Raw genomic sequence first — 23,186 nt, forward strand, 5'->3', positions numbered from 1 at the left:
CTTTCCAAAAATCACAAAGCAGCTTATGCGGGCAATCCCTCAGGATTTTTCTCCGTCAGCTAAACCGAGGAAGTGAAACAGAAAATGATGCTTTTGATTTTGACTTTCTGCTTTTAGGACGATCCTGCTTTATCTCTTCAGACTTTTTGAGTGTATATTCAAAACAAAAATCCAGTTAATTGTGGTGATTGTATTCATGATGGTCAGTTTCCGTCTCTCGTCTCTTGTCTTGTGTTGCTTTTTGTCCTCTCGGCCATATGTTCCGACATTTACTCCTCGACGTGAACCAGATGGCCTCGGTAATTCGTGAAAGTATCATTTATCATATTCAAACCCCCTCAGAGGGTCTGTTTGTTAATAGGGACAGATGAGAAAAGAAATGCACCATATTGTCGTGACCCCCGGAGCAGCTTTTTTTAAAAGAGCTGCACCGGCGTCTCCAGCTTTGAGTGACAGGGAGGGGAAGGCCGACGGAACAATCGTGTTTACCGACCATACAAAAACACCCTTACCGAGTCCTTCCATATGGAGTTTGGTATGACCTTTCACTTTCATCACATTTAGTAAAGATTTTTGAATTTTTATTACATTGGGATGTGATGTTGTTAAACTGGAATTGTTTATTCCCAAATCAAGATCTGTTCATTCATTGTGGAAACTGAATAACGTGAAAAAGTCTGGTATTTTTGTCGGATTGTTTTAGCAAATCAAGACTGCAAATTGTAGTCTTGCTGTTTTGATAGTGAGAAATGCTTTTCTCCAGCAAAGGGGGGCAAAAAAGTGCGAAAAGGAAGAAATTCAGAAGTTGACAATCATAGTGACTCGCTCAATAACTAGTTAAAAGGTAGTTAAAGTGTGGATGAAAAGGTTTGAGGAATAATTTTAGATTGTGGGTACGCTCAGATGAGAAAGAACAAATCACATTGCACGCTGTGTTTTTTTTTAACCTGCTTGAAAATACTTTGTAATTTTAGTGATGTGTGTAATTAGATACTTCCAGTCCTGTTCAGCACAAAGGAGTCGACTGACCTGCAGTCAGTTTATCAAGCCCCCCCCCTATGTATATATATATATATATTTTTTTTTTTTTATTCTATGCTATTGAAAAAGAACTGGATATGATCTATTCCTCAGCGGTAAAGAGAGTAAACCATCTTCCGGCTCCTCCCCTCAGGGATCACTGCCACAAACGATCTGCCTCCTTTCAGCCTGTCACACCAACCACCTCCTTCATTACAGCCGTGAATTTTCCTCTGAGGTCTCCCTGTTGTCGCCCCGACAGCTCCCATCTCCCAACGCCCTTTGTTCACCGTATCAAATATCTCCCCTCAGGACATGTTAAAACCATCCCAACCTGTCTGTAAACGTATCAATCGTTAGTCTCTTCTTCCGGTGTGTTTTTCTGTCAATATTGTCCATCATGGCCTCGCAATAAGAAAAATCTCAGCGTCTGACCACGTCTCACTACCGTCTCATAAACCTTCCCTGTCACTCTGTCTGTTATCCTTTCCTCCACACGTCAGCTCAGTCGCTCCACTCCATCGTGCCTGCGCTCTCCTTTTCACCTCTTTTATTTACTCTCACCGATACTTACAGTACATTCGTCCACCTTTACCACCTTGCCTCTTTTGCACGGGCCTCCATCTCGCTTTATACACATTTATTACTGAGCTTATTCCCTCCTCGCTCCGCTTGCTTTCCACGCTTCTTTGTGAAAAGCACGAGCTCGGTATCCAGTATTATCCAGCACTATTGGCCCCTAATATTCTCTGCTGTTTTTTTTCCCTGCGTTTTCCACATTCAGAGAGCAAAGACTCGCGTCACGGGGAGAAGGCGAAGGACGACGGCCTCCATGCGTCCTCTGGCCACGATTCCAGTTACTTTGAGATTCCCACCAAGGAGGGTCACATGGCCACTAATGGCATTCATGAGATCCCCACCAAGGACACGGAGGGCGCAGCTCCTCACGGCCACATCGCAGGTGAACTCAGACAGACATTGGCAATACATATTATGTCGGCGAAGACACGTACTTTGATAACAAAGTTTCCAGCAGTTCTATATTTAGCGCAGGCTGACGCTGTAACTGAACTGCACCGTCTGCTCAGCAGCGCAAGGCCACGCCTCCTTCACCATCGAGTTTGACAACACCTCTCCGGGGAAGGTCACCATCAAAGACCATGTGTCGAAGTTCACGCCGGAGCACCACAGACCTCGCTCCAAGAAGGGCGGCGCGGGGGGCGGTGGCGGCGGCGGCGGGAGGGACCTGAGCACCCTGCAGGCCGCCATGATGGCGTCCGAGAGCAAGGTGGCCGACTGGCTGGCGCAAAACGACCCCACGCTGGTGCGCAGCGAGTCAACGGAGGACGACAGCAAGAGCATCAAGAGCGACGTGCCGGTTCATCTGAAAAGACTGAAAGGTTTGCATTTTTAAGTTGTTGTTGTTTTTTTTGTCTTTCTCGTTGTGGCCTTTTATGATTTCCGTCTCTACACGGCTATGAGCCGCTGTCGTCACAGACACGGTCATAGTCACACCTGTTGGCCAGTCTGAGTTTCCATGCGTGTTTGAAGACCGTGGGAGGAAACCAGGAGAAAACCCATGTACGTGCAAGGTTAACACTGATATTCCACCAATCTCAACTTGGACTTGAATCCTTGGCATTCTTTGCTATTCTGAGATCTCTGGGATTTTTTTTTTTTTTTCATTTCTTCCCATCACAAAAGATCAACTTTTAAGAAACACTGTATTTCTCTCACTCTAAATGTTTTCATTGCCATAATTGGTTTAATACCTTTCGCCAGAAGTCGCTGGCATTGATCAGGCAGAGATTAGCAGCTGGTCCAAAGAAACTTTACGCCTTTACGTCTTTTACGGCATGAAAAGTCTTGAACGTTCCTGAATTAACTTTTCCACAACAATGACTTCATGTGTGCTGACTGCAACAGCTTTGGTGGTTTGGTTTGGTTTATTCTTTAGTGTATAGGAATTTACAGGGAATCTTTCTTTTACACAGTTGAAGAAAAATATTCAGGAAAAATATTTTCACCTGCAAGAAACCAATTACTAAGTGCTCTGCTTCTGTCTGCTTCCCCTCGTGCTCTGGCAGTGTGCTACCGTTACAGCTGAGGTCGGCTGTTGTACACCCCATGCTTGTCATGAATCAATTAAAGGGACGGCGATTTATGATGTTCGTGACACGTTAGTGCAGCCGGCGAGGAGACCAGAGGACTGCAGCCGATGAAAATTGAAACATGTGAGGCAGGGAATCTAATTCATTAGATTGAGTTAGGATAACGTGTCTATCAACTGGCTGGCAGAATGGCTCCCCTAATGGATGATTATACGACTTACTGAGTACCTGACCGGACTGATTTCTAGAAGGCTGGACACACTGCGGTCTTTTACATCTACAGAAATGGTATAGAGTTGCTGGAAGTGGAAAAACAAGCCAAGCATTGTATGGATTGTTACACGATTTTAGCCTGAGGGGAAGCGAGAGGGAGGAAATAAGGAAGAGGTGACGGGGTTTGGTGTGCAGCCTGACTGTGAGCTGTCGAGTGTGACTGGTTAGAGGTGAAGAGGATGGAGAGAAGTTCACTGGAGCTGCACTACAAGCAGTAAAGGTGACTGGACAAAGAAAGAACGATAGAGAGAGAGAGAGAGAGAGAGAGAGAGAGAGTGGGCGGTTGTCTGGACTGCAGTAAAATCAGAATGGGAGGTGGCGAAAGAAGAGAGAACAGTGTTTGACAGACGCTCGCGACGGTGGAGAAAAGAGAGAGAAATTCCACATTTGCAAAGATGGAAAATTAGCTGAATCTACATGCTTTTCAGTCCCGGTCTGACATCCGCAGCGTGTGTCTGCCGCACGCGTGTGACGTACGCACAGACCTGCAGACGAGCAGTGCAGCATGTGTGAGGCGAGCCATGTGAGATGTGAGATGTGCTCTGGGCGTGTCGTAGCGCCGCTCGGCAGAGGGAGCTGAGAGGAGGCAGCGGAGCCCGAGCTTTTTGATTTCTTAAGCGTCAAGGTGAGTGTTTCTCTTCCTCCCGCGAGGAGCCGTGTGGAGGATCCGTCTCCGTGTGTGTCGGCTGTTTGGAGCGTCAATCAATGTGCCGGTTTTCTTTGCGAGATGTGATTTTTGGCTGTAAATGTGTCGTTTGGATTTTTTTTTTGCTTGGAATTCCAAGCGTCACAAAAGCGCGGCAGTTCATAGTCAGGTTTTCCACTCTGCTGCTTACAACTGTGTTTGGGGGGGGGGGGGTTGCACGTTTGTTTGCTCATCTGTGTCATGTCTGAAGAGCATCCTTGTGTATGTGTGTGCACGTGTGTGCAGCCGGAGGCCGGCCACTCTGTGTGAGTCACGGTGGGGCGAGTGGGGCCGAGCACTGGAATCTCACAGGCGTCTCTGTTCTCCTCCAGCCCTGCCAAGGGCTCCTTTGTCCGGGACACAGCGTGAAAGACTCGTCCCTCTCTTCCCTACTTACTTTATCTCCCGATCGACTCAAGCCAGTGTAACGCTCAGCCTCATTATGTTGCCTTTTTCTACTTTTTAATCAAATTTGTGCTTTATTAAAAGTGTAACGGCGGCGAAAGACGGAGGAGTTGGAGGAGGTCAAATGTGGAATCTGGAATGAGTCCAAGGTTCCAGAGATATGTCCCAGGCTACAGAGTTATTATGACATCACAAAGAAGTGAATATTGGTCATTTATATAGATATTTTTAAAGACAAATTGAAAGACTCAAGTGGAACAGGGGTGAATAAGCACCTTTTGTTAAAGAGGTTTTCAGCCATAAATAAAGAAAAATTGAGACATCAGGTTTATTTTTTAGATTCGACAACAATTTGTCAAACCCATTGCCGGCCTCCATTACTCTCTATTAGGCTCTAGTCCCTGGGAAGCAGCACCATGCCCCCTGCTCTTATTAGATATAATATCTACACCTATTATAGTTTCATCATGAACTCGTTCAGTGGCTATAACTACAAAAAAAACACTTAATGGAGACATCCCCTGCCAAAACAGGGATAATTTGTCCACAGTAAAACTTTCAAAAAGACTTTCAGTCTGGATTATTCAGAAAGAGACTGCAGGTCTTGGAGGACAATAGTGAAGTGTCATCAGAACCAGAACAGTCCACTCAGCTACAGAGGCACATTGTCCTTCTTTTTTTTTTTTTTTCTCACATTGCAATGCAGTGGACAATGCAGCACTCCTGCAGTGACAACAAAAGACTCATTTCAAATATTGATACTGAAGACATACCATCCTGGATGTAAATGTAAAAATGTGAGCTGCACTTATGGAGTTACTCAAGCTCTTTATTTGTAGTGTAAGAAAAAAAAAAAAAAGAACCAGTCCAGTACATTTCTTCATGCAAGTGATGTGTGAAGCTGACGGTCATGTGCTGCTTCCTCCCCTTCACTCCTCAGACACCCTGATGGGCCGACAGTTAGCAAGTTAACTGCTTGGTTGAAGCTGACAGTGTAAGTGACTGTCAACTCCCGGAGCGAAGCACAATAAACTGAGCCCCTCCGTTTCCTCCACCTCTGGGTATTTTTTATTTATTTTTTTGCTTTACAACCACTTAATCCAGTTTTGTTTTTCCCCCACATCCCCCATCCTCCACTCTCCAGGCTCTCTTTTCTTTCACTTCTCTCCTTTCACCTCATACTCTTTCCCCATCCGGAATCCTCCCCCAACACACACAAACACATCTCGCCATCCACACCCCCTCCTCCCCCTCCCTCCCTCTGAGGGTTCCCCTTCCCCCCTCGCTGCTGCTCGTGAGGCCGGGCCAGTGTTTACATGGGTGGCATGTCTGGATCAGCATGGCACACTGGCTGTCACCACACACCACCCAGAGGGCACGACGACGGCATCCAGACTGATGCAAAGTATAGAAACCTGCAGGAATGTCGTCATTAAATCACACGTTGATGGTTGATTGAGGCTGTGATGGTTACCATGTACCTACAGTGGACCTGCGCTTTGTGCTTTGGTTCCTTATGTGTTTTTTGGGGTTCTTCTCCTGGAAGTTGACCTAGGTAGTATCATGTGCATTTAAAAATGTTTCTTAAGTCCTACGGGTGTAGGATTTGCTGTCCCCTAGTTAGAAAATCGACGTTGTAATTTATGAGTTTTGTTTTTGTCTCTTAACAGGCAGCAAACATGAAGACGGCACTCAGAGTGACTCAGAGAACGGGCTGGGTCTGCGTTTCGCCAATCGCCGCCACGCCATCGAGGAGCGCCTAAAAGCAGCGTACGGCCACGCGGGAGGAGGAGGAGGAGGAGCGGGAGCAGGAGGAGGAGGAGTGGGAGGGGGGAACGTGACTGTAAGCGGAAGTAAAGGAACCGGCCCCCGCACTGCCTTCATGATCGAGTTCTACGACGAGGAAAACCCCCGCAAGCGCCGGTCCTACTCGTTCTCCCAGACTGCACCGCTGCTAGGGGGCGGGGCCGGCGGGGAGGGACTGTGTCCACAGCCGCCCTCTCACCCCAAGGTGTTCAGCATTTCCACTTCGGCCTCTACGGCCTCGGACTCAGGTAATGAAGCGGTGACTCGTCGTCTTCGCGCTCACAAGCAGATTTGTGTCCGTTTCTGAAAATAACCCTTCAGTTCCAAGATGTGCCCTTAAAGTACTCTGGGACACGATCACAGTTTAGTCATTAATGTAGAAGAACGCCTCAGTGGCACCATTCATGTCGATGTTTAACTCGGTTTAACAGTTGTGACAACACTTCCTTGTCTCTGTATCATGGTCCTCAATAAAAAAAAAAAGAAAAAAGCACGTCTGGTTAAACAGCCATATTTCTGGCCTGCAGGGAAGGTCCCTGCTCCGATACCGGCCACCGTGACCGCCGGAGCCCCCACAGCCGCCCGCGTGCTCCTCAAGCAGCGGTCCGAGGACCCGAGCATCGGCCGGAGCTCGGTCAGCACCGGCCTGGCGACCGGCAGCCCCACCAGTCCCAGCGAGGACGCCTCGGTGGCGGGGACAGGAGTGGGGGGGACGGCGGCAGCGGAGGACGGCGACAGTGACAAGGGGACCTACACCATCGAGCTGGAGAACCGAAATCCGGAGGAGGAGGAGGCCAGGCGCATGATAGACAAGGTGTGGACCCGTTAGTCAACTGCAAGTTAGAACGTTTCTCTGACTGGACCACAATGTCTCATTACCAGCACTACCACAGGTTCTTTTTATATATATATACTTTTCATTCAATGCTACAAATAGGTCAATTAACTGGAAATGCTATGCTCTGACTATCACAACAAATCTAGAATTACAAAACTAGAGGTTTTCTCACTTTGTTTTATTACTACTCACTCTGCATATTAAAGCCTTCCATTTGAATAGATGTGAATTTAAGAGCTTCTTAACAATAAAAATGTTGTTGAAAAGCAACTATAAAACTACAATCATTTTCAAGACAAGGTAGCACAGATCAAACAAGGAAGACGTCGCGTGTCTGTGGGCTGTTTATTACCTGCTTGGTTGGCACGCAGGGTTGCTGAGTCTTCTGAGTCCGCTTCGCGTCGCCACTAAAACAAAGTTATCCTCTGTCTTTTGCCTCCCTCAATCTCCACTCATCTCGTCTGTCCCACTGGTCCCACCTAATGCTTCTTTAATAGCCTGGAGAGACTTGCTCCATCAAGCACTGGGCTGTTTTATTAACCAACCCTACAGGGAGTCCGTAATACTGCCATACATATCGTTCTATAGTCCTTTTCTTGTAGTGCTCTATAGTCAGAGGTACGTTCAGGATGAGAATAAACTGGTATTATTGTCACCAGGCCTTGTCAGGAGTTAATGTGAACATAGAAAACCTACTTTAATAAATGATTAAAACTGTCATAATTCAAACGGTTATAAATTACGCCGTAAGATGTGGCATGCAGGTGTTATATCCTGAGGAAAAGTGATATAATTACTGGGGTGTATTTCTACTGGGGTGTGTTTCTAGTAGTCAATGAGAGCATGACATGCAGAAGTGGAAGCGTTGTTATGTTAATGCCTGTAATTAGCTGACACTAATTGGCACAGCTTCCCTTTGTGTGTGTGTGTGTGTGTGTGTGTGTGTCAGTTTCCATGGTAACGACCTGACCATTGCTTTATTTAAGAGCAACTTGTTCTATCAAATTGTTCCAGTGTTTCAATACATTAAAAAGCATTAAATAAAAAAACTGTAGGAAGTGTGTGAGTAGAAAATTATGAGGGTCTTAAATGTCATTGCAGCGCTGAGTGATACTTCCCTTTCTTATGTTGTATTCCAAAATGCATTTAACATCAAATTGGACTCATTTATTCTCTCCCGTGTTTGACGGTACTCGTAGGTGTTCGGTCTGCAGCAGAACTCAGATTCTTCAATTCTGTCGGACTTGAAAGTAGAAGGAAAAGGGAAGAAGACGGAGGAGCCTGGAAAAGAGGTAGAAAAATAAACTGAAACGTACTTTTTTGCACTATTTTGGGTAGTTTGCATTTGTGTTCTTCCTCTTTCTACCTCTCCCTTTATTTTGAAATGTGGAGAGCCCGATAAATCCCTGTAAAATAAATCAGCAAAATATGTTTTTCTGTAGAACGGGCGTAGACGAGCTCGGTTTTGTAATCTGAGTCACAATCACTCCTGCAGCTTGACCGTTCGCTCCCTCAGTCTGGGAGTAGACAGGTCCTCCCTGAGAGTGACCTAGATCAAACCAAGATGAGGAGAGACGCTCGGCCCTCCAGGCCATTCAAAAGACAGAGGAGACCGGTTCCATGAGCCCTTCTGACCGTACTTCTCTTTTTATGCCATTTATATTTCATCGTCAAATGAGAGAGAAAAAAAAGTTGCTTCACTGTAAAAGTTTCCACTGCGTGTGTCTTTAATAACAGAGAAAACCACCTCAGAATCACATTAACCCTTTTTAAGCCACTGAAATGTAAAAACCTTGAATAAAGACATTTCTAACGTTTTCAAGACCTGTTTTACATTTGTGACGAACTCAAATTCAACGTTAAATGTCATTTAACAAGAATAATGTTTGCAGTACAGTGTAAAAATGGCCAAAATCATATATATGTCATAATTTATAGCTTATATAATTCTCTAAATGGGATGAATATGACTTACTTATCACTACAGGAATGTTTATAAATCAACATCCCGTCTTCAGTGTGGCAATTTTTTTACCGTTTTCACCGTTTTCTTGCCTCTTGTTTCCTTCCCGGTTGTTTCTCGTCACTCGCGTGGCCTCAGGCTCTCCCCGGGGAGTCCAGTTGGGTTTCTGAGTGGGCGAGTTTAGCTGCCAATCACACCAGGACGGATCCAGAAGGCTCCGGTGCTGAGACGGCCGCATTCCTGCACAAAGAGAGAGGTACGACTCCGCCTTCCTCTCAATGAATTTAGCTTTAGACCTACAGTTGGAATATGCGTTTGGTGATTTTCCCGTAAATCACCAAACTCTGAGATAATTCATTGACTAGAGTTGCAATTTAAATTAAATTCTTTTCTTTTTTCTTTTGTTTTACAAAGGGACTGAAGCCCAAGAATCTGGTGCATCTGTCAGCAGAGGTGAATCGTCCTCCAGTCTGACCGACCGTAAACGCAGGACCCTCCCCCAGCTCCCTGTGGATGACCCCCGGGCTAAATCCAGCCCTAAAGCTCTGAGGTCTGAGATCGGGGAGAAACAGGACACTGAGCCTCCGGAGAAAGAGCACAAGGGAGACGGAGAGTCCCCATCGCCCATGGAGGACGGCGACATGGCCGGCAAACGGAAACAGAGCTCCACCTCCTCTCCGGCGAAGGCTCCTCTCCGGACCGAACGGAGGAAGAGGTCAGAGGAGAGAAATGGAGAAGGAGGAGGAGGAGAAGGAGGAGAAGAGAAGTCCGGGAAGCCGCTAGTCCGCCAGGGCAGCTTCACCATTGAGAAGCCCAGCGCTAATGTCCCGCCGGAGCTCATCCCACACATCAACCGGGGCGGCAGCGGCGGCGGCGGCGGGCGCGAGCGCAGCGACTCGGTGGGCAGCATGGACACGGCGACGCTGCTGAAAGACACCGAGGCTGTGATGGCTTTCCTGGAGGCCAAGCTGAGGGACGAAAACAAACTGGAGCCGAAGAGCGGCAAGACCGGCGGTTCGAGCTCCGGCTTCCCCCCCCGAGCCGGCTCCATCTCTCCCGAGTCCGACGTGGACACGGCCAGCACGGCCAGCCACGCGGCCGGAGAGGCGGAGAGGAGAGGCGGCGGCGGCGCACAGAAGCGGCGTTCCTTCAGCAGCATGCACCGGGAAAAGAGCAACATGAGCACCGCCTCCAAGACCAGCATCACGAGCACCTGCGCCCGCGAGCGCCTGGAGAGGAAGGCGAAGACCAGGACGGTCGAAAGCGCCGGCCGCACCGACGCCCGCCGCTCCGGTCAGCCCGCCGCCTCCTCCAGGGCGCGGCAGCCGTCTCTGGACCTCACCGACGACGACCAGACGTCCTCCTTCCCCATTTCCGACATCCTGTCTTCGGACCAGGAGACCTACTCCGGCCCTCTGGGGCACGCGGGATACAGACGCGGCTCCGGAGACGCGTCGCATTCGAAACCGGACAGCAGGTCCGCGAAGACCAACAGCGCCTCGTCCAAAAGCGGCCGCGGCCCGCAGGCGGCCACCGCCTCGTCCCTGGTCAAGCAGGCCGGCCTGCCTCAGCCGAGGCCCACCAGGGCCTCTCTGCTCCGCCGGGCTCGTCTCGGGGACACGTCGGACACCGACCTGGCCGACGCGGACCGGGTCTCCGTGGCGTCCGAGGTGTCCACCACCAGCTCCACCTCCAAGCCGCCCTCCAACCGGAAGGGCCTGTCCCGGCTGGACCTGCTGGCTCAGCCGCGGCGGAGCCGCGTGGGCTCCATCTCGGCGCGCAGCGACTCCGAGTGCACGGTGACCCGGAGCGGCGGCGCCTCGTCCTCCACCCGCCTGTCGGCCGAGACGGCGCTGCGTCTGGGTCTGCGCTCGTCGACGCCCACCGAGAGCCGGCTGACGCCCCGGATGAGGGCCAACAGCGTGTCCAAACTGAACGAGGCCAAGTCGAAGACCACCACGTCGGGATACTCCTCACCCACAGGTGAGCACAGCGCCTGAACCTCTTATCTATCTGATGAGATTTTTTTTTTATTTAGATTTTTTTTAGAAGCAAAGGTGCAAAAAGCAAAATGTATAAATCTGCATCATTGCCATTCTTGTTGTAAACATTTCCACTGCACCTTGTTGAACTTGTACACTGGTTTTTATCGTCCAGAGAGCTCTCAGCCCGAACCTGCAGCTGATGATGCAGACGAAGAGCTGATGGGTACTGTACCAGAACCACACAGTCTAACGTGACTGCGTGTGTCAAAGTGTGCTGTGTGTGTTTAGAAGTGTCAGACCTGGGTCACAGAAAGAGATTGCTATAGAAGTTAATTACGTTTAAAAAAAAAAAAAATCTGACATGCAGCTGTCAGAATAACCTGAAGTGAGACTAAACACGTTTTGTTTTCCAATTCTAAAGCTAAAAAATCACAGTAAATGAACGCGAGTAACACCGAGCTACAATGGCCCAGCTCTAGCATGTTGCATTATTAACTTTGCGTCATCTCATTCAGTTAACACTGTGATGATGAACCCAAATGCTCTCCAGCATCAACCTCACTCTTCTCCTGTCTCAACATTTTACATTGGAAATAAACCCCAGCAGCAGATTGCTTTGGAAAAGTTCGCCCCCTGGTGGAGATTTTTTAAACTACGGCATCCACACACACTTCAGTTTTGGCCTGAAGCAGCTTATTGATAAACACTGTCACGGGGGTCCTTTTCCAGTTGTTTTTCAATTACCGCAGCTCTGTAGAAAACAGACGAAACCTCAGTATCTGTTGTTAGAATACTAAACCAACCAAATAGTAAAAACACCGACTCGAGGTACTGTTTTCTAACTCTGGGAAGAGCAAAGTGTTGGGCTGAATGCGTTGCAGCGACACTAATTCTACTGGTGTTTCACCATTTTGCAACATCCTAATGTCCAGTGTGATGCTTGATTGAGGTATTTTTGTTTGTTTGCTGTTGGCTGTCTGGGTTGGAAACCTTGAAATCGGCTCAATAGTATTATTCTTTGCTGCTGTTTCTGTTGTTAAGCAGCTAAGCATTCTTTTATTTTAACTGTTTTTATACTTTTACTCCGATCAAAGCTGCCGCAATAACAAAGCTTCTCATATTCAGTTGCTCGTGTATTAATCTCTTGGATATCGGACGCCGTGACAGACCGACGGACATCGACATGGACTAAAAGACTCCTGTTGTCCTCACAGTGTCCAGCAGCGGCCGGTGGAGACGTCTGCCGCCGGAGTACGGCTCCACGTCGGAGGAGGAGTTCGGCTCCAGTCGGAATTCTCCGAAGCACGGCGGTCGCTCCCACGTCCGCCCTCATCACCTCGTCCCGCACCGCGGCTCCAGGATCGGAGCCGTCGGCGCGTCCCCCGGTCCGCTGCCGGGGCCGGGTGGGGCCGGGATCAAACACCGCATGAGAGAGCAAGAGGAGTACATCAGGGACTGGACGGCACACAGCGAGGAGATAGCCAGGTATTGTTCTGCACTGAGCGACGCTCCACTGATGATACCTTTTTAATCTCTTACCTGATTTACCGACAACCTGAGGAAAACACGCTTTCAATCAAGTGACCACGAGTCACATCAAGCACAAACAGTGCTTTAGATCTAGTTTCCAGCCGTTGGGAAGATTTGCTTTGCTTTGGTTTTTATACTCTTGACCTTTTAACCCACATGGAAAGAACCTATACAAGGATATATGCGCATATATGAAACCTATAAGCAGTTTATATTCACATATATGTGTATATATGCCACATATAGGCAACATTTAGGTGCATATATGTGAATATACAGGCCATATAGGTCTCCTGTACTGCTTCTTTATTTACACACATATATAGCCCATATCTCACTTTGGCAACTGTGATACATTATCAAGGCAATAACTAAGAACTAACTAAAAAACAATTATGCAAGAAGAACATATAGGTGCATATATGCACACATATATACGTGCATATATGCACCTATATAGGTACCTGTATGCACGTATAAGTGTACATATATGTGCATTTATGTACATATAATATAGGAAAACGGCCAATTTTATAAATGTCACATATATTAAAAACCTATATCAAAACCTATATTACAACATATATGTTTATATAGGTTCTTTCCATGTGGGAACTCATAATGGTTTCATGCAATGACGCAATGTCGTCTTTAATGGCTGAATCTTGATTTTACTGTGTGAGCGGTGGCAGATCAGTGTGTTGCATGTTTTCACCCCGACGTCGACCCCGAGTCCTAAAGATCCCTGTCTGACGGTTACCAGGTTATTCCCCTGTGTGCGCAGGATCAGCCAGGACCTGGCTCAGGACCTGGCCATCTTGGCCCGCGAGATCCACGACGTGGCCGGCGAGATCGACTCGGTCAGCTCGTCGGGCACGGCGCCCAGCACCACCGTCAGCACCGCCGCCACCACCCCGGGATCCGCTATCGACACCCGGGAAGAGGTAGGCCCTGCACGTCCCACGCAGCCGGACATACAGGAGAGCATGAAAAAGGTGCCCGATTTTCTTCTTCCTCTTCCTCTTCTTCTTCTCCTCCTCCTTCTTCCCGACTGCACACGCCTCCATCGTTACCGCCGCCATTCCTCCTGTGTTGCTCGGATTAAAACTGCACAACTTTTTATCGCTTCATAACTTTCCTCTGCTTGAGATGTAAATTATGTAAGTTACAACTTCAGAGCTGCTGCCCTCACAGAGCTCCCACGTGGAAAGAATCTATATAAACATATATGTTTTAATATAGGTTTTCAATATATGTGACATATATAAAATTGGCCGTTTTCCTATATTATATGTACATAAATGCACATATATGTACACATATACCTGCATACAGGTACCTATATAGGTGCATATATGCACGTATATATGTGTGCATATATGCACCTATATGTTCTTCTTGCATAATTGTTTTTTAGTTAGTTCTTAGTTATTTCCTTGATAATGTATGACAGTTGCCAAAGTGAGATATGGGCTATATATATATATATATATGTGGAAATATAGAAGCAGTACAGGAGACCTATATGGCCTGTACATTCACATATATGCACCCCAATTTCGCCTATATGTGGCATATATATACACATATATGTGCATATAAACTGCTTCTAGGTTTCATATATGTGCATATATCCTGGTATAGGTTCTTTCCATGTGGGCTTCAACGCCTCCATTTCTCATCGAGCTTCACTTCCTCGCTTAACTGCACGAAATACAACAACCACCAGGGAGATCCATTAACCCCCCCCCCCCCCTTCTTCTTTCCCCTCCTACGCTCGGTACAGTTGGTGGATCGCGTGTTTGACGAGAGCCTGAACTTCAGAAAGATTCCACCTGTGATTTCGACCACGAAGCCTCCGGAGACTAAAGGGAAACCGGTGGAGCTCCGCCCCCGAGCTCCCGACAGTCTGGAGCCCCGGGCTCTGAGGAGGCGCACCTGGAACCGAGAAGACGTGAGCGGGGGTTCAACAAAACGATCTGCAATCATCTGTCGGTTGTCAATTGGTGCCAATGTTTGTTTGTTTGTGTGTTCAGGCGGTGTTGGACAGCCTGCTGCTTCATTCAGTTTCTCAATTATCCTCCAAGATCAGACACTCTGTCGACAAGACAGCAGGAAAAATCAGGTGACGTTGATTCTCCTCATGATGCTACTGAGGATGAAAGTCTAGCGTTAGAATAAATATGTCATTCTGGATTTTTTGTTTTGTTTCGTTTTTCAGGATTCTGTTCAAGGACAAGGACAGGAACTGGGACGAAATAGAGAACAAACTGAGATCAGAGAGTGAAGTACCACTTCTTAAAACCTCCAACAAGGTCCTGGAACACTCTTGTCTGCATTAAATTCATTGTGAAGCATCATTGAAAGCTAAAACCTGCTGTTATTTTTTTGCTATCAACAGGAAATCTCCTCAATTCTTCTTGAACTGAAGAGAGTAGAGAAACAACTCCAAGGTAAAGCGGAAGACACACGTTACAAACACGACAAGTTGGTACAGTTAATGTCTGAGAAACACATGAATTTGAGAATTACAAGGTCGGTTTAGCTGATTTGTTTTTCTTTTTGAATGGTCAAGCAGAGCTGAATGACTGAAGGACACTGACGTTCACACAGGAGACACGACCTACTGAATTAAAATAATTCTTTATGAGTTATTGCAAAATGAAGTTTTTCTTTGACTTCACTGTGTGTTTGTGAAGTCAGTCCAAATAAAGTTTAGATCCACACCCGTATAAACTATTGCGCACTTTTGACTCCATTAAATGATTTCCCTTTTCCACATGTAGCTCCGTGAGGGACGATACTGAAACTTAGAATAATGGTTCAACAGATGCATGTTGATATATATATATAACACATATAATACAGAATTTCGCAGAAATTAACTAATATCTGCAATTGATTTGTTTCTTTTGAAAGTGCAACCTCAAAGGATTGTTGTTCCTATTTAGTCTATTGGAGAGACAATATGATGTTTAAGAGCAGCGCTTGTCTCCAACGTTGACCAGTTGTTCTTTGGCACATGCCTGAAGCGTCACAAAGCTCCGACAGTCAATTTCAAGAACTCTAATCAGATTAAAAACCAAAAAAAAACAAAACACTTCCTCTTGTCTGAGCAGAATTTACTTCTAAAGTACTTATAGTCCACATGCCACAGCCGATTCTTGTCCCTCTCCTCTTCCAGTGATCAATGTGATGGTCGACCCAGACGGGACTCTGGATGCGTTGGCCAGCCTCGGACTGCCCAGCCCAACCACGCCAACCAAACCCCAGACCGCCAAAACAACTTCCGCCCCCAGCCCCGGGTCCGGGGCCGCGCCCTCCGCCAAAAACTCTCTGCCCGAGATCCTTCCTGCGCCCGCGGCTCCGGCAGCCGCCACCAGGGTCCAGACGGCCGTCAGCACAGAAGAGAAGGCGCGGGACACCAGCAAGGCTCTGGGGTTGGCCGGCGTCAGGGGACTGTCCTTCAGCCGCTTGCGTCCGAGCGGAGAGGAGGCCATCGCTCAGAAGTGACCGCGACGTTAGCGGGCGCGGGCGTGAGACGATGGGACGTAGGAACATTCGAACCGGTTTCGTCGCGGCGCTCTGCGGACGACGGCCACTCCAGGACGGGGGAAATGTCCCTCATTTAGCAAGAGGCGCGGAACTTGAAGCGCTTCAACTTGACCTCTGGACTCCTCTTAACCTCCATCTGACGCTCCATGGACGGAAACTCAAACGGAAACTGACCCATGAATGATTTTTAACTACAACTCTTGACATTTCTGCTTGAAAAGTGTTCAGACGTCCGCCAGGCTGCTTGTTCTCTCAGTGGACAGACGTCTGTGGTCGTACAGTGTCCTCCTGCCCCCCCCCCCCCCCCACGTGTCTGGACCCTCCTCCCAAACCGACGGACATGCCTTAAAAACACACCCTCCATCGTAGCAACGCTAAACCCCTCAACGCCAACTTTAATACGTTCAGACAAGCAGAATGCATTGTAAAGTATTTCAGTTCTGTTTACACTATAATAAAGACGACACACTGCAAAAAAAACATTTTTTTTAATTTTATAAATTAGTCGGGACGTTTTCACCAAACAAATCAAACGGATGCCGTTGGTTTGTTTGGTTTTAAGATGGTCTCTTGAACTGATTTGTAGTGCCTTCCCCTCACTGCAGACGTAGCAAAGACCGAGTTGCAACGATCACACTAATAACTTAACGGTGGTTTTTAAAGACTCGCGGACTTTTTTGGGAAAACTCGACGACGATCCACTTACCAAAGTTACCGTGTTTCTTCATGTAGTTAAACTGAAGGGCCATCTTGAAATTCTTCCACATTTTAAAGGAGTCGTTTGTCCAAAGTGGGGCGGAGACGGTAAATCAAGCTCATCTTCAGTCTGATGCAATAACAATGAAACAAACACAAATCCGTATTACTGTACGTATGAGCTGTATTTTAATATTTTAAACTGCAAATAAGTTTTCTCAAAAAATGCATGATAGCTTTCATCTCTCTCTCCTGTTTTTCATGACTCTTTCGTTAAAGGCTGCAACGCGACCGCTTCTTTTTCTTGGCAGAAAAGACGGCGCGATAAGTTGTTTTTTTTGTCTTTCAGCTCCTCTCTTCCGGCGGGTCACGTGACTCGGATGTTTGATTTGGAACAAGCGTACACGAGGCCACACCGTGCTGTGCGATGGCATCCCATCCCGCAAGCAGCAGTTCAAAGCATCTCAGTCGCGCTCTGCCAGCTGATCTGGGGGCAGTTTTCAGTAATGTTGGAAGTCAAACAAGACAAGCAATGAAGAATTGAATTAACACGGCAAACGAGAGAGCAGCTGAAAGACAGAGAAGCAGAATCCAGAATGAAACACACAAAAAGATTAAAGATTAAAAAAAAAAACATGAAAGCTCAACCAAAAACAGCAAAAATATTTCCACCTCACTGTTCATCCCACAAATGCATCTGACTTGCAAATGTGGCACAAAGTCAAAGATAAATAATTACGCTTTTCAAAGTTAGAAGATTTATTGATACTATTAAAAAAAAGTACAAAAGTACAGTTTTCATTCCAAGTGTCTCAAAGCGAAACCCACTGAAACGCCAAACTTTTCCTTTAATACCTCCTTCCTCTGCAGTTCCTCCATTTCTCTGAATGTTACAACATGTTTTCTGTCAAATCAAAGATTTAACAAGCTTATTTTTGAGAATGAAACACTTTTTTTTCCTCTTTTTTTTTAAACATTGCCGGCAACTCCTTTTTATTCTTAGGCCACATGACAAAGCCTCCGAAGTGTCCTATGATTTCCAATTGGATATTTTTCTACTTTCTACCACAGTGACAGACGACAAGGCCTCTGTTGCAACTGGTCGAGTTGTTTAAAGACACTGTTTTGTAATTTTTAGATACTGGTATTGAGTACTTTCTAATGTACTTGTCGCTCAACGACGCATTTGCATGATCAAGCTGCTGGGGTTAGTTTTTAAAAGAGTAACTCACAAGGTGGCCTTTTTTGGGGGTGGCTCAAAAGCCGACAAATTCAAATAAGCTCTGTTTGTGTTTCATACTTTTTGCTTATTAAGCAGCTGCGAATCAGTGTGTACATACAGTACGTTTTGTTTAATTGTTACTGAAATAGTCGAGGTTCCTTTTCTTTTCTTTTTTTTGTCATTGAATTTGCTGCTCTTGGGGAACTAACCACATTCTGACTCTCTTCAGCTGATAGTTTGTGTTCAAAAGGCAGCGTGTTAGGACTTAGATGCTCTTACAATAGTGAAGTCGGGTACCAGAGTACATTTCCAATAACTTCTCTCTGTGCTGTACAGTGTTTTTCAATGACTCAAAGTGCCCGTTTTGACAATATTGGGGCTTAAAAAGTGAGTTAAAATGTGTAGTTAACAAAAGAATTTCTCTCATTTTGCACATTAGGATTTGGTGGGTTTTTTTTCATGCAGAAGTAGAAGTAAAAGGTTTCATCAGCTACATTTTCCCCTTTTTCTTCCCAGACACAAAAGATTTAGGAGACTGTGAATGCTAGGTACATGTTTTTTGTTGTTTTTTTAAATTCTACATGTCATCGTATCAGTGTTCTTTGTATTTATTTTATTTTTTTGGTTATTTTTGTAAAGAAAACCACCATTTTATTTATTTTGTTTATTTTAACAATGCGGATGTGTCACGCATTTTATTATCATCATTTGTATTGGTTCGCATTGTTAATAAAAACAGAGCCATTAAATTGTCTCTCCCTTCTTTTGATTGATCCCAGGAGAAGTATTAGTTCCAGGAAATTACCGTGATCTATGGTGTTGTCATCTAGGGAATATGCTGCCTCGTTTTCTGACCGCATGTATGCAAGACCGGTTCTCTATGAGATGATATCTGTTGATTGTCGGCATTGGAAGCCCCTTGCGGACCAGGATTCCCCAAAAACAACCACCACATTATAGAAAGCATCAAATTAAAGTAACCACTCGAAGACCATGCTGGCTCAGGGAGAACATGCAAGCTGGAGTCACACGTATGACAAAACAAACATGGCTGTTCTCACTGAGGCAACCGTTTTAAGCTATTGTGTCGTCTAACATGAGGACATCAGGACCGATTGCTCCTGCTTGCAAGCTGGTTATGGACACAGTAAAGTGTAAAAAAGCTTTGAATAAAAGTTGCTGATTCATCCACTGGAGTTGGAACGTCTAATTCTGGAGGTTGACCCAGAAATGAACAGCACAGAGAAGTCTGCAAAAGTCTATAGAATATATATATATACATATATATATATATATGAGCTACAGTACTGTTTCCACATCAGTCTGGCGCAAAGAAACACAAACACTCACGTCTTTTCATGAAGTGCATTTTATTGACATTGCTGAATTTTCCAGGTTTTGACTCTTGGTTCAAATGACAAATTGATTTATTTCCAACTCAGGCCTCGCTGGCACCGAGACGACATACATGACAGCGTATGGCAGTGTATAACGAAGGTGGGTTAGCCGGGCGGCCAGCCCATACCGCGTCCACCAAGGACGTGGACGTGGAGGTGGTACACCGACTGCCCTCCGTCTTTGCCGTTGTTGATGACGATCCTGTAGCCGTTCGACAGGCTGGCTTTTTGAGCACACTTCTTTGCGACGATCAGCAGGTGGCCCAACAACTGGAACAGAAACACAAACGGCGAGGATTACATGTGGCGGAAAAGGAAACGCATCGGCTCGCGGCCGTGAAGTTAATAAATCCGTACTCACTGCAGCGTCCTCGTCCTCCACCTCCGAGAGCTGAACAATCGGCTTTTTGGGAACCACCAGGATGTGAGTGGGCGCTTGAGGAGAAATGTCATTGAAGGCTACACACTGGAACACAAAGGAAAATATAGTTGGTAAATTAAAAAAAGAAAAATCTGACATGTGACCTAAAAATACAACAAACAACGAAATGGAAATAAAAATCTCAAATACATGGAAGTTTCACTGAAAATAAATTATAGGCCTTTATACAGTGAACTTTCTAGATGTATTGTAGATCTTATTTCTTACACATATATAGGAAAAACAGGATTCAACATAAGGCACAAAGGAAGTTAACATCTATCTGTACCAGCTGAACAGAATCGCAATTGGATGAGCTGCGACTGAGGGAGAGGGTTTAATTGTTTATCAAGATTCATAAAACAATGTATTCACACTATTTATACACAATTATTCTGATGCTGACTTCGGCTTTTTTTTGGGGGGGGGGGGTATCTGGTCGACCGATTGAACCATTACTGCTGATGCTTTTAATATCATACCAACATGGACATTGTATTCAAATGAAAATGTTTTAATTCAGGATTTTGCTGCAATAACAGCTTCCAAACGAAATGTCTCAGTATGTAGTGTCCAGATACTGAGCCACTAAAACATTTGACTGTTTGCATAAACTTGTCAAAGACACAACTGAACCCAAAAATCTCTTTTGGCAAACTAAAACACCATAAACAGTGTTTCTCCAACTTTGTAGTCTGATCACGTGGAGGAGGAACAGCTAATTTGCAGTGCAGCTTTAACAAACGTATCCATGAATAACTTGCAAGATATTTTTGCAGTCACTGGCTGATCCAATCCAGTTCATCCTGTATGACAGCTAAAGCGAAATGGTTTGTCTTTTCCTGTACTGATTCTGATTGTGGGAGTCCTACATATTAGTTTTTGCTTACTGTTGTTGCAGTAATAACTCTTCTGAACAATGCATACAAAACTGTTTTGCAGCTCTAGCACACGCACTTGTCAGTGGACTGTTGAACTTTGATTCTTCAAATAATAAACTTGGTCGACACATTCGCAGGAGAGAATTCTGCAAAGCGAGCGTGCAGCTAACATTAGCACATGCTTGCAAAGCGGTGCAAAAATGCGGCGACAAATAAAACTGCGGCCCCCCGTACCAGATCGTCCTCGTGGAGAAGGTCAACAGGGATCTCTTTGCGTATGATCTTTCCAAATATCGTGTCTCCGCCCGGCGTGGCAGCCTGCGCTTTCGCCGTTTCGTCAGCCATGTTGGCGCAAACTAGCCGAAGGTTCGTCGCCACGGCTTCGGGTTCAGTCGGTGAAACTCGGCGTCACGTCAAACTCTTCTCTGATTGGCCAACGATACGCTGCGCGGTGACGTTGCATTCCACCGACGAAACCCGAAGTGGAACCGAGAGCCCGCCGAGCCACTTCGGGTTCAGTCGGAGGAAGTCGGCGTTACGTCAAAACCTGCGCTGATTGGTTAATGCTGCTCTACGTACTGACGTCATCTTCATACAGACAGAACGTCAAGATGGGGACTCGTTTGAAGGTGAGCATGGAACAGTATCAAACACATTTAATCTGACAGCTTTCTCATCTGTTTGTTATTTATTCATGTTATTCAGAACAGCTGTGTCATCTAATACGTGTAATGTTGCGGGAGACTTTCTTTGAAATGTTGTCCTGCGTGCTTTATGACGCCTCTGCCATGTTGTTGACTGTTTGCATGGCTGCAGGCTCTCAGGGTGTTTAAAGCCCTGCACAGGACGAGGATGGAGGTCTTCAAGGATGATGCCAGAGCTCTAACAGGTCAGTCCTGAGCTGGTTTCACCTGCACTAATAGCTGATGGATGCAAACTGAGCTGTCGCCAAATCCAACTGTTTTCCTCCACAAAGCTGCCAGGTTGAAGATCAACGATGAGTTCCGCAAAAACAAAGAGGAAACGTCTGAAGAAGACATCCAGAAGGTACTGGATCCACTTCAATGCGATGCCAGGGTCTTTGTTTACTGTGTCAGGGCTGACCGATTGCCTTTTGTTTGTGCACAAGTCACTGTCATAGCGCTGAAGCAAGAGTTTTCAGAGTGGGGGGCTTTCTACACAGGAGTTTCAAACTTCATTACAAAATCCTTACATCAGAAATGTTTAAATTAGTGAATATAAAATCCAGCTTATATCCAAGCCTAACACAGGTCTTATTATCATGACCCTTTATTATGGCAGTCATAGTCTTAGAGTAGTGTGATTAAAAATCCTCATGTATCACTTCTATTTAATATTATCTTATAAAAAGCATTGTGCTATCCAAAGTTAGGTATTTTACTACTTCAAGCTCAAAATACTTTTTGGAGTACCGCTATGCCATCTCATAATGTTTCTTCTACATTAAAGGGTAACCTAAACATGACTGGCATTGGATCTATGTATTATAAGATGACCATACATACACAGTGCTTATTTTTAAGCCTCGTTTCCATAATTTATTTGTGTCTTAACCATACTGTGTCTTGTTTCTCTTGTTCCTGTATTTTTACAGATGATCAAAATGGGCTCAGATGTGGAAATTGTTCTTCGAGAAGCTGTCTTACAAATGGAACATGTTGGAGACCAAACACTTGGTATGTGTAGATTTTTGAAACCTGTTTTTTATTTTGTATTTATTTAAAACAAATAAATATTGCAACATGCTTCAAAGTAACATACGCATGTGAATAAAACCCAAATAATTCCAGTCATCTCGCTCTCTTACACAGTTTATTTTTTGGGTTTTGAATGATTTGCTCATCAATGCTGTCCTTTCTGTTTCTTCCTCACAGTGCTTCGGCCCAGAGAAAGCCTCATGTTAGAAAATGTACCTTATTGTGACCAGCCCAGGAAAAAGTCATGACAGGTCATTTGACCTCAAGAAAGAGACTTTCTACCACTAAATAGCTTCACTTCAATGTAAAACAGCATTTTGTGTTGTTTATCATCTCCTGGAGGAAAAACAACTCCTGTGTATCGTCACAACAGCCTGTGATTCAGTGAAGACGTTCATTTTGCTTCATGTGCCACTCCAATGATGTGATAACATTAGTTACAGCAGTTATTGCTTTCAAATGTAATTCTGCCTTGTATTTCTGGAGCTTGTAATTCATGTATAGAGCAATAAATTCTTGTTTGTGTAGCTGTATATTGTCTATTTTGAATCTAATGCATTGAATTCTTCTCGAGCACTACAAGCCTTACTCATGAATCCACTTAAAATTGTCGAGTCAAACAAAAACTGCGCAAATAAAAAATAAATTGTGAGCGCACAAAGGAAGAATCTGTGCCTGAG

At 45.6% G+C, this 23,186-nt stretch overlaps 3 protein-coding genes across 12 annotated transcripts in view; 2 read left to right on the top strand and 1 right to left on the bottom strand.

Annotated features, from left to right (window-relative positions):
* cep170aa (centrosomal protein 170Aa) overlaps positions 1–18,804 on the top strand; it is a 41,473-nt gene extending 22,669 nt beyond the window's left edge. The window contains exons 9-23 of one of the 10 annotated variants that reach the window (XM_080507319.1): positions 1,805–1,981; positions 2,109–2,420; positions 6,165–6,548; positions 6,828–7,114; positions 8,338–8,430; positions 9,240–9,357; positions 9,516–11,084; positions 11,259–11,309; positions 12,301–12,571; positions 13,380–13,611; positions 14,403–14,570; positions 14,653–14,741; positions 14,838–14,931; positions 15,018–15,069; positions 15,801–18,804. In XM_080507319.1, the coding sequence (XP_080363445.1) occupies positions 1,805–1,981; positions 2,109–2,420; positions 6,165–6,548; positions 6,828–7,114; positions 8,338–8,430; positions 9,240–9,357; positions 9,516–11,084; positions 11,259–11,309; positions 12,301–12,571; positions 13,380–13,611; positions 14,403–14,570; positions 14,653–14,741; positions 14,838–14,931; positions 15,018–15,069; positions 15,801–16,129 (4,226 nt within the window). In that variant the 3' untranslated portion in view covers positions 16,130–18,804. The remainder of the gene's footprint in view (positions 1–1,804; positions 1,982–2,108; positions 2,421–6,164; positions 6,549–6,827; positions 7,115–8,337; positions 8,431–9,239; positions 9,358–9,515; positions 11,085–11,258; positions 11,310–12,300; positions 12,572–13,379; positions 13,612–14,402; positions 14,571–14,652; positions 14,742–14,837; positions 14,932–15,017; positions 15,070–15,800) is intronic. The other 9 variants (XM_080507324.1, XM_080507322.1, XM_080507326.1 and 6 more) reach the window with 9 other exon arrangements.
* Positions 18,805–19,442: 638 nt separating this feature from the next.
* Positions 19,443–21,168, bottom strand: hint1 (histidine triad nucleotide binding protein 1). Its single transcript, XM_080507520.1, has 3 exons — positions 21,023–21,168; positions 19,848–19,952; positions 19,443–19,756 (listed from the first exon to the last, which is right to left on the bottom strand). The coding sequence occupies exons 1-3, from the start codon at positions 21,131–21,133 to the stop codon at positions 19,592–19,594; spliced, it is 381 nt and encodes a 126-aa protein (XP_080363646.1). The 5' UTR covers positions 21,134–21,168; the 3' UTR covers positions 19,443–19,591.
* A 225-nt stretch (positions 21,169–21,393) lies between these two features.
* lyrm7 (LYR motif containing 7) lies at positions 21,394–23,039 on the top strand. Its single transcript, XM_080507160.1, has 5 exons — positions 21,394–21,417; positions 21,605–21,677; positions 21,765–21,835; positions 22,404–22,485; positions 22,684–23,039. Exons 1-5 carry the CDS (start codon positions 21,400–21,402, stop codon positions 22,752–22,754), a joined length of 315 nt encoding a protein of 104 aa, XP_080363286.1. The 5' UTR covers positions 21,394–21,399; the 3' UTR covers positions 22,755–23,039.
* The last annotated feature ends 147 nt before the right edge of the window (positions 23,040–23,186 follow it).

This window comes from Blennius ocellaris (assembly GCF_963422515.1).
Source record: "Blennius ocellaris genome assembly, chromosome: 13".
NCBI lineage: Eukaryota > Metazoa > Chordata > Actinopteri > Blenniiformes > Blenniidae > Blennius > Blennius ocellaris.

Coding starts and splice junctions, on each gene's coding strand:
- hint1 (XM_080507520.1), bottom strand. CDS start 21,133: ATGGCTGACGAAACGGCGAAAGCGCAGGCTGCCACGCCGGGCGGAGAC. Junction 19,953..21,022: donor TTCTCCACGAGGACGATCTG/GTACGGGGGGCC, acceptor TTTGTGTTCCAG/TGTGTAGCCTTCAATGACAT. Junction 19,757..19,847: donor TGGAGGACGAGGACGCTGCA/GTGAGTACGGAT, acceptor TTTCTGTTCCAG/TTGTTGGGCCACCTGCTGAT.
- lyrm7 (XM_080507160.1), top strand. Junction 21,836..22,403: donor CTGAAGAAGACATCCAGAAG/GTACTGGATCCA, acceptor GTATTTTTACAG/ATGATCAAAATGGGCTCAGA. Junction 22,486..22,683: donor TGTTGGAGACCAAACACTTG/GTATGTGTAGAT, acceptor TCTTCCTCACAG/TGCTTCGGCCCAGAGAAAGC.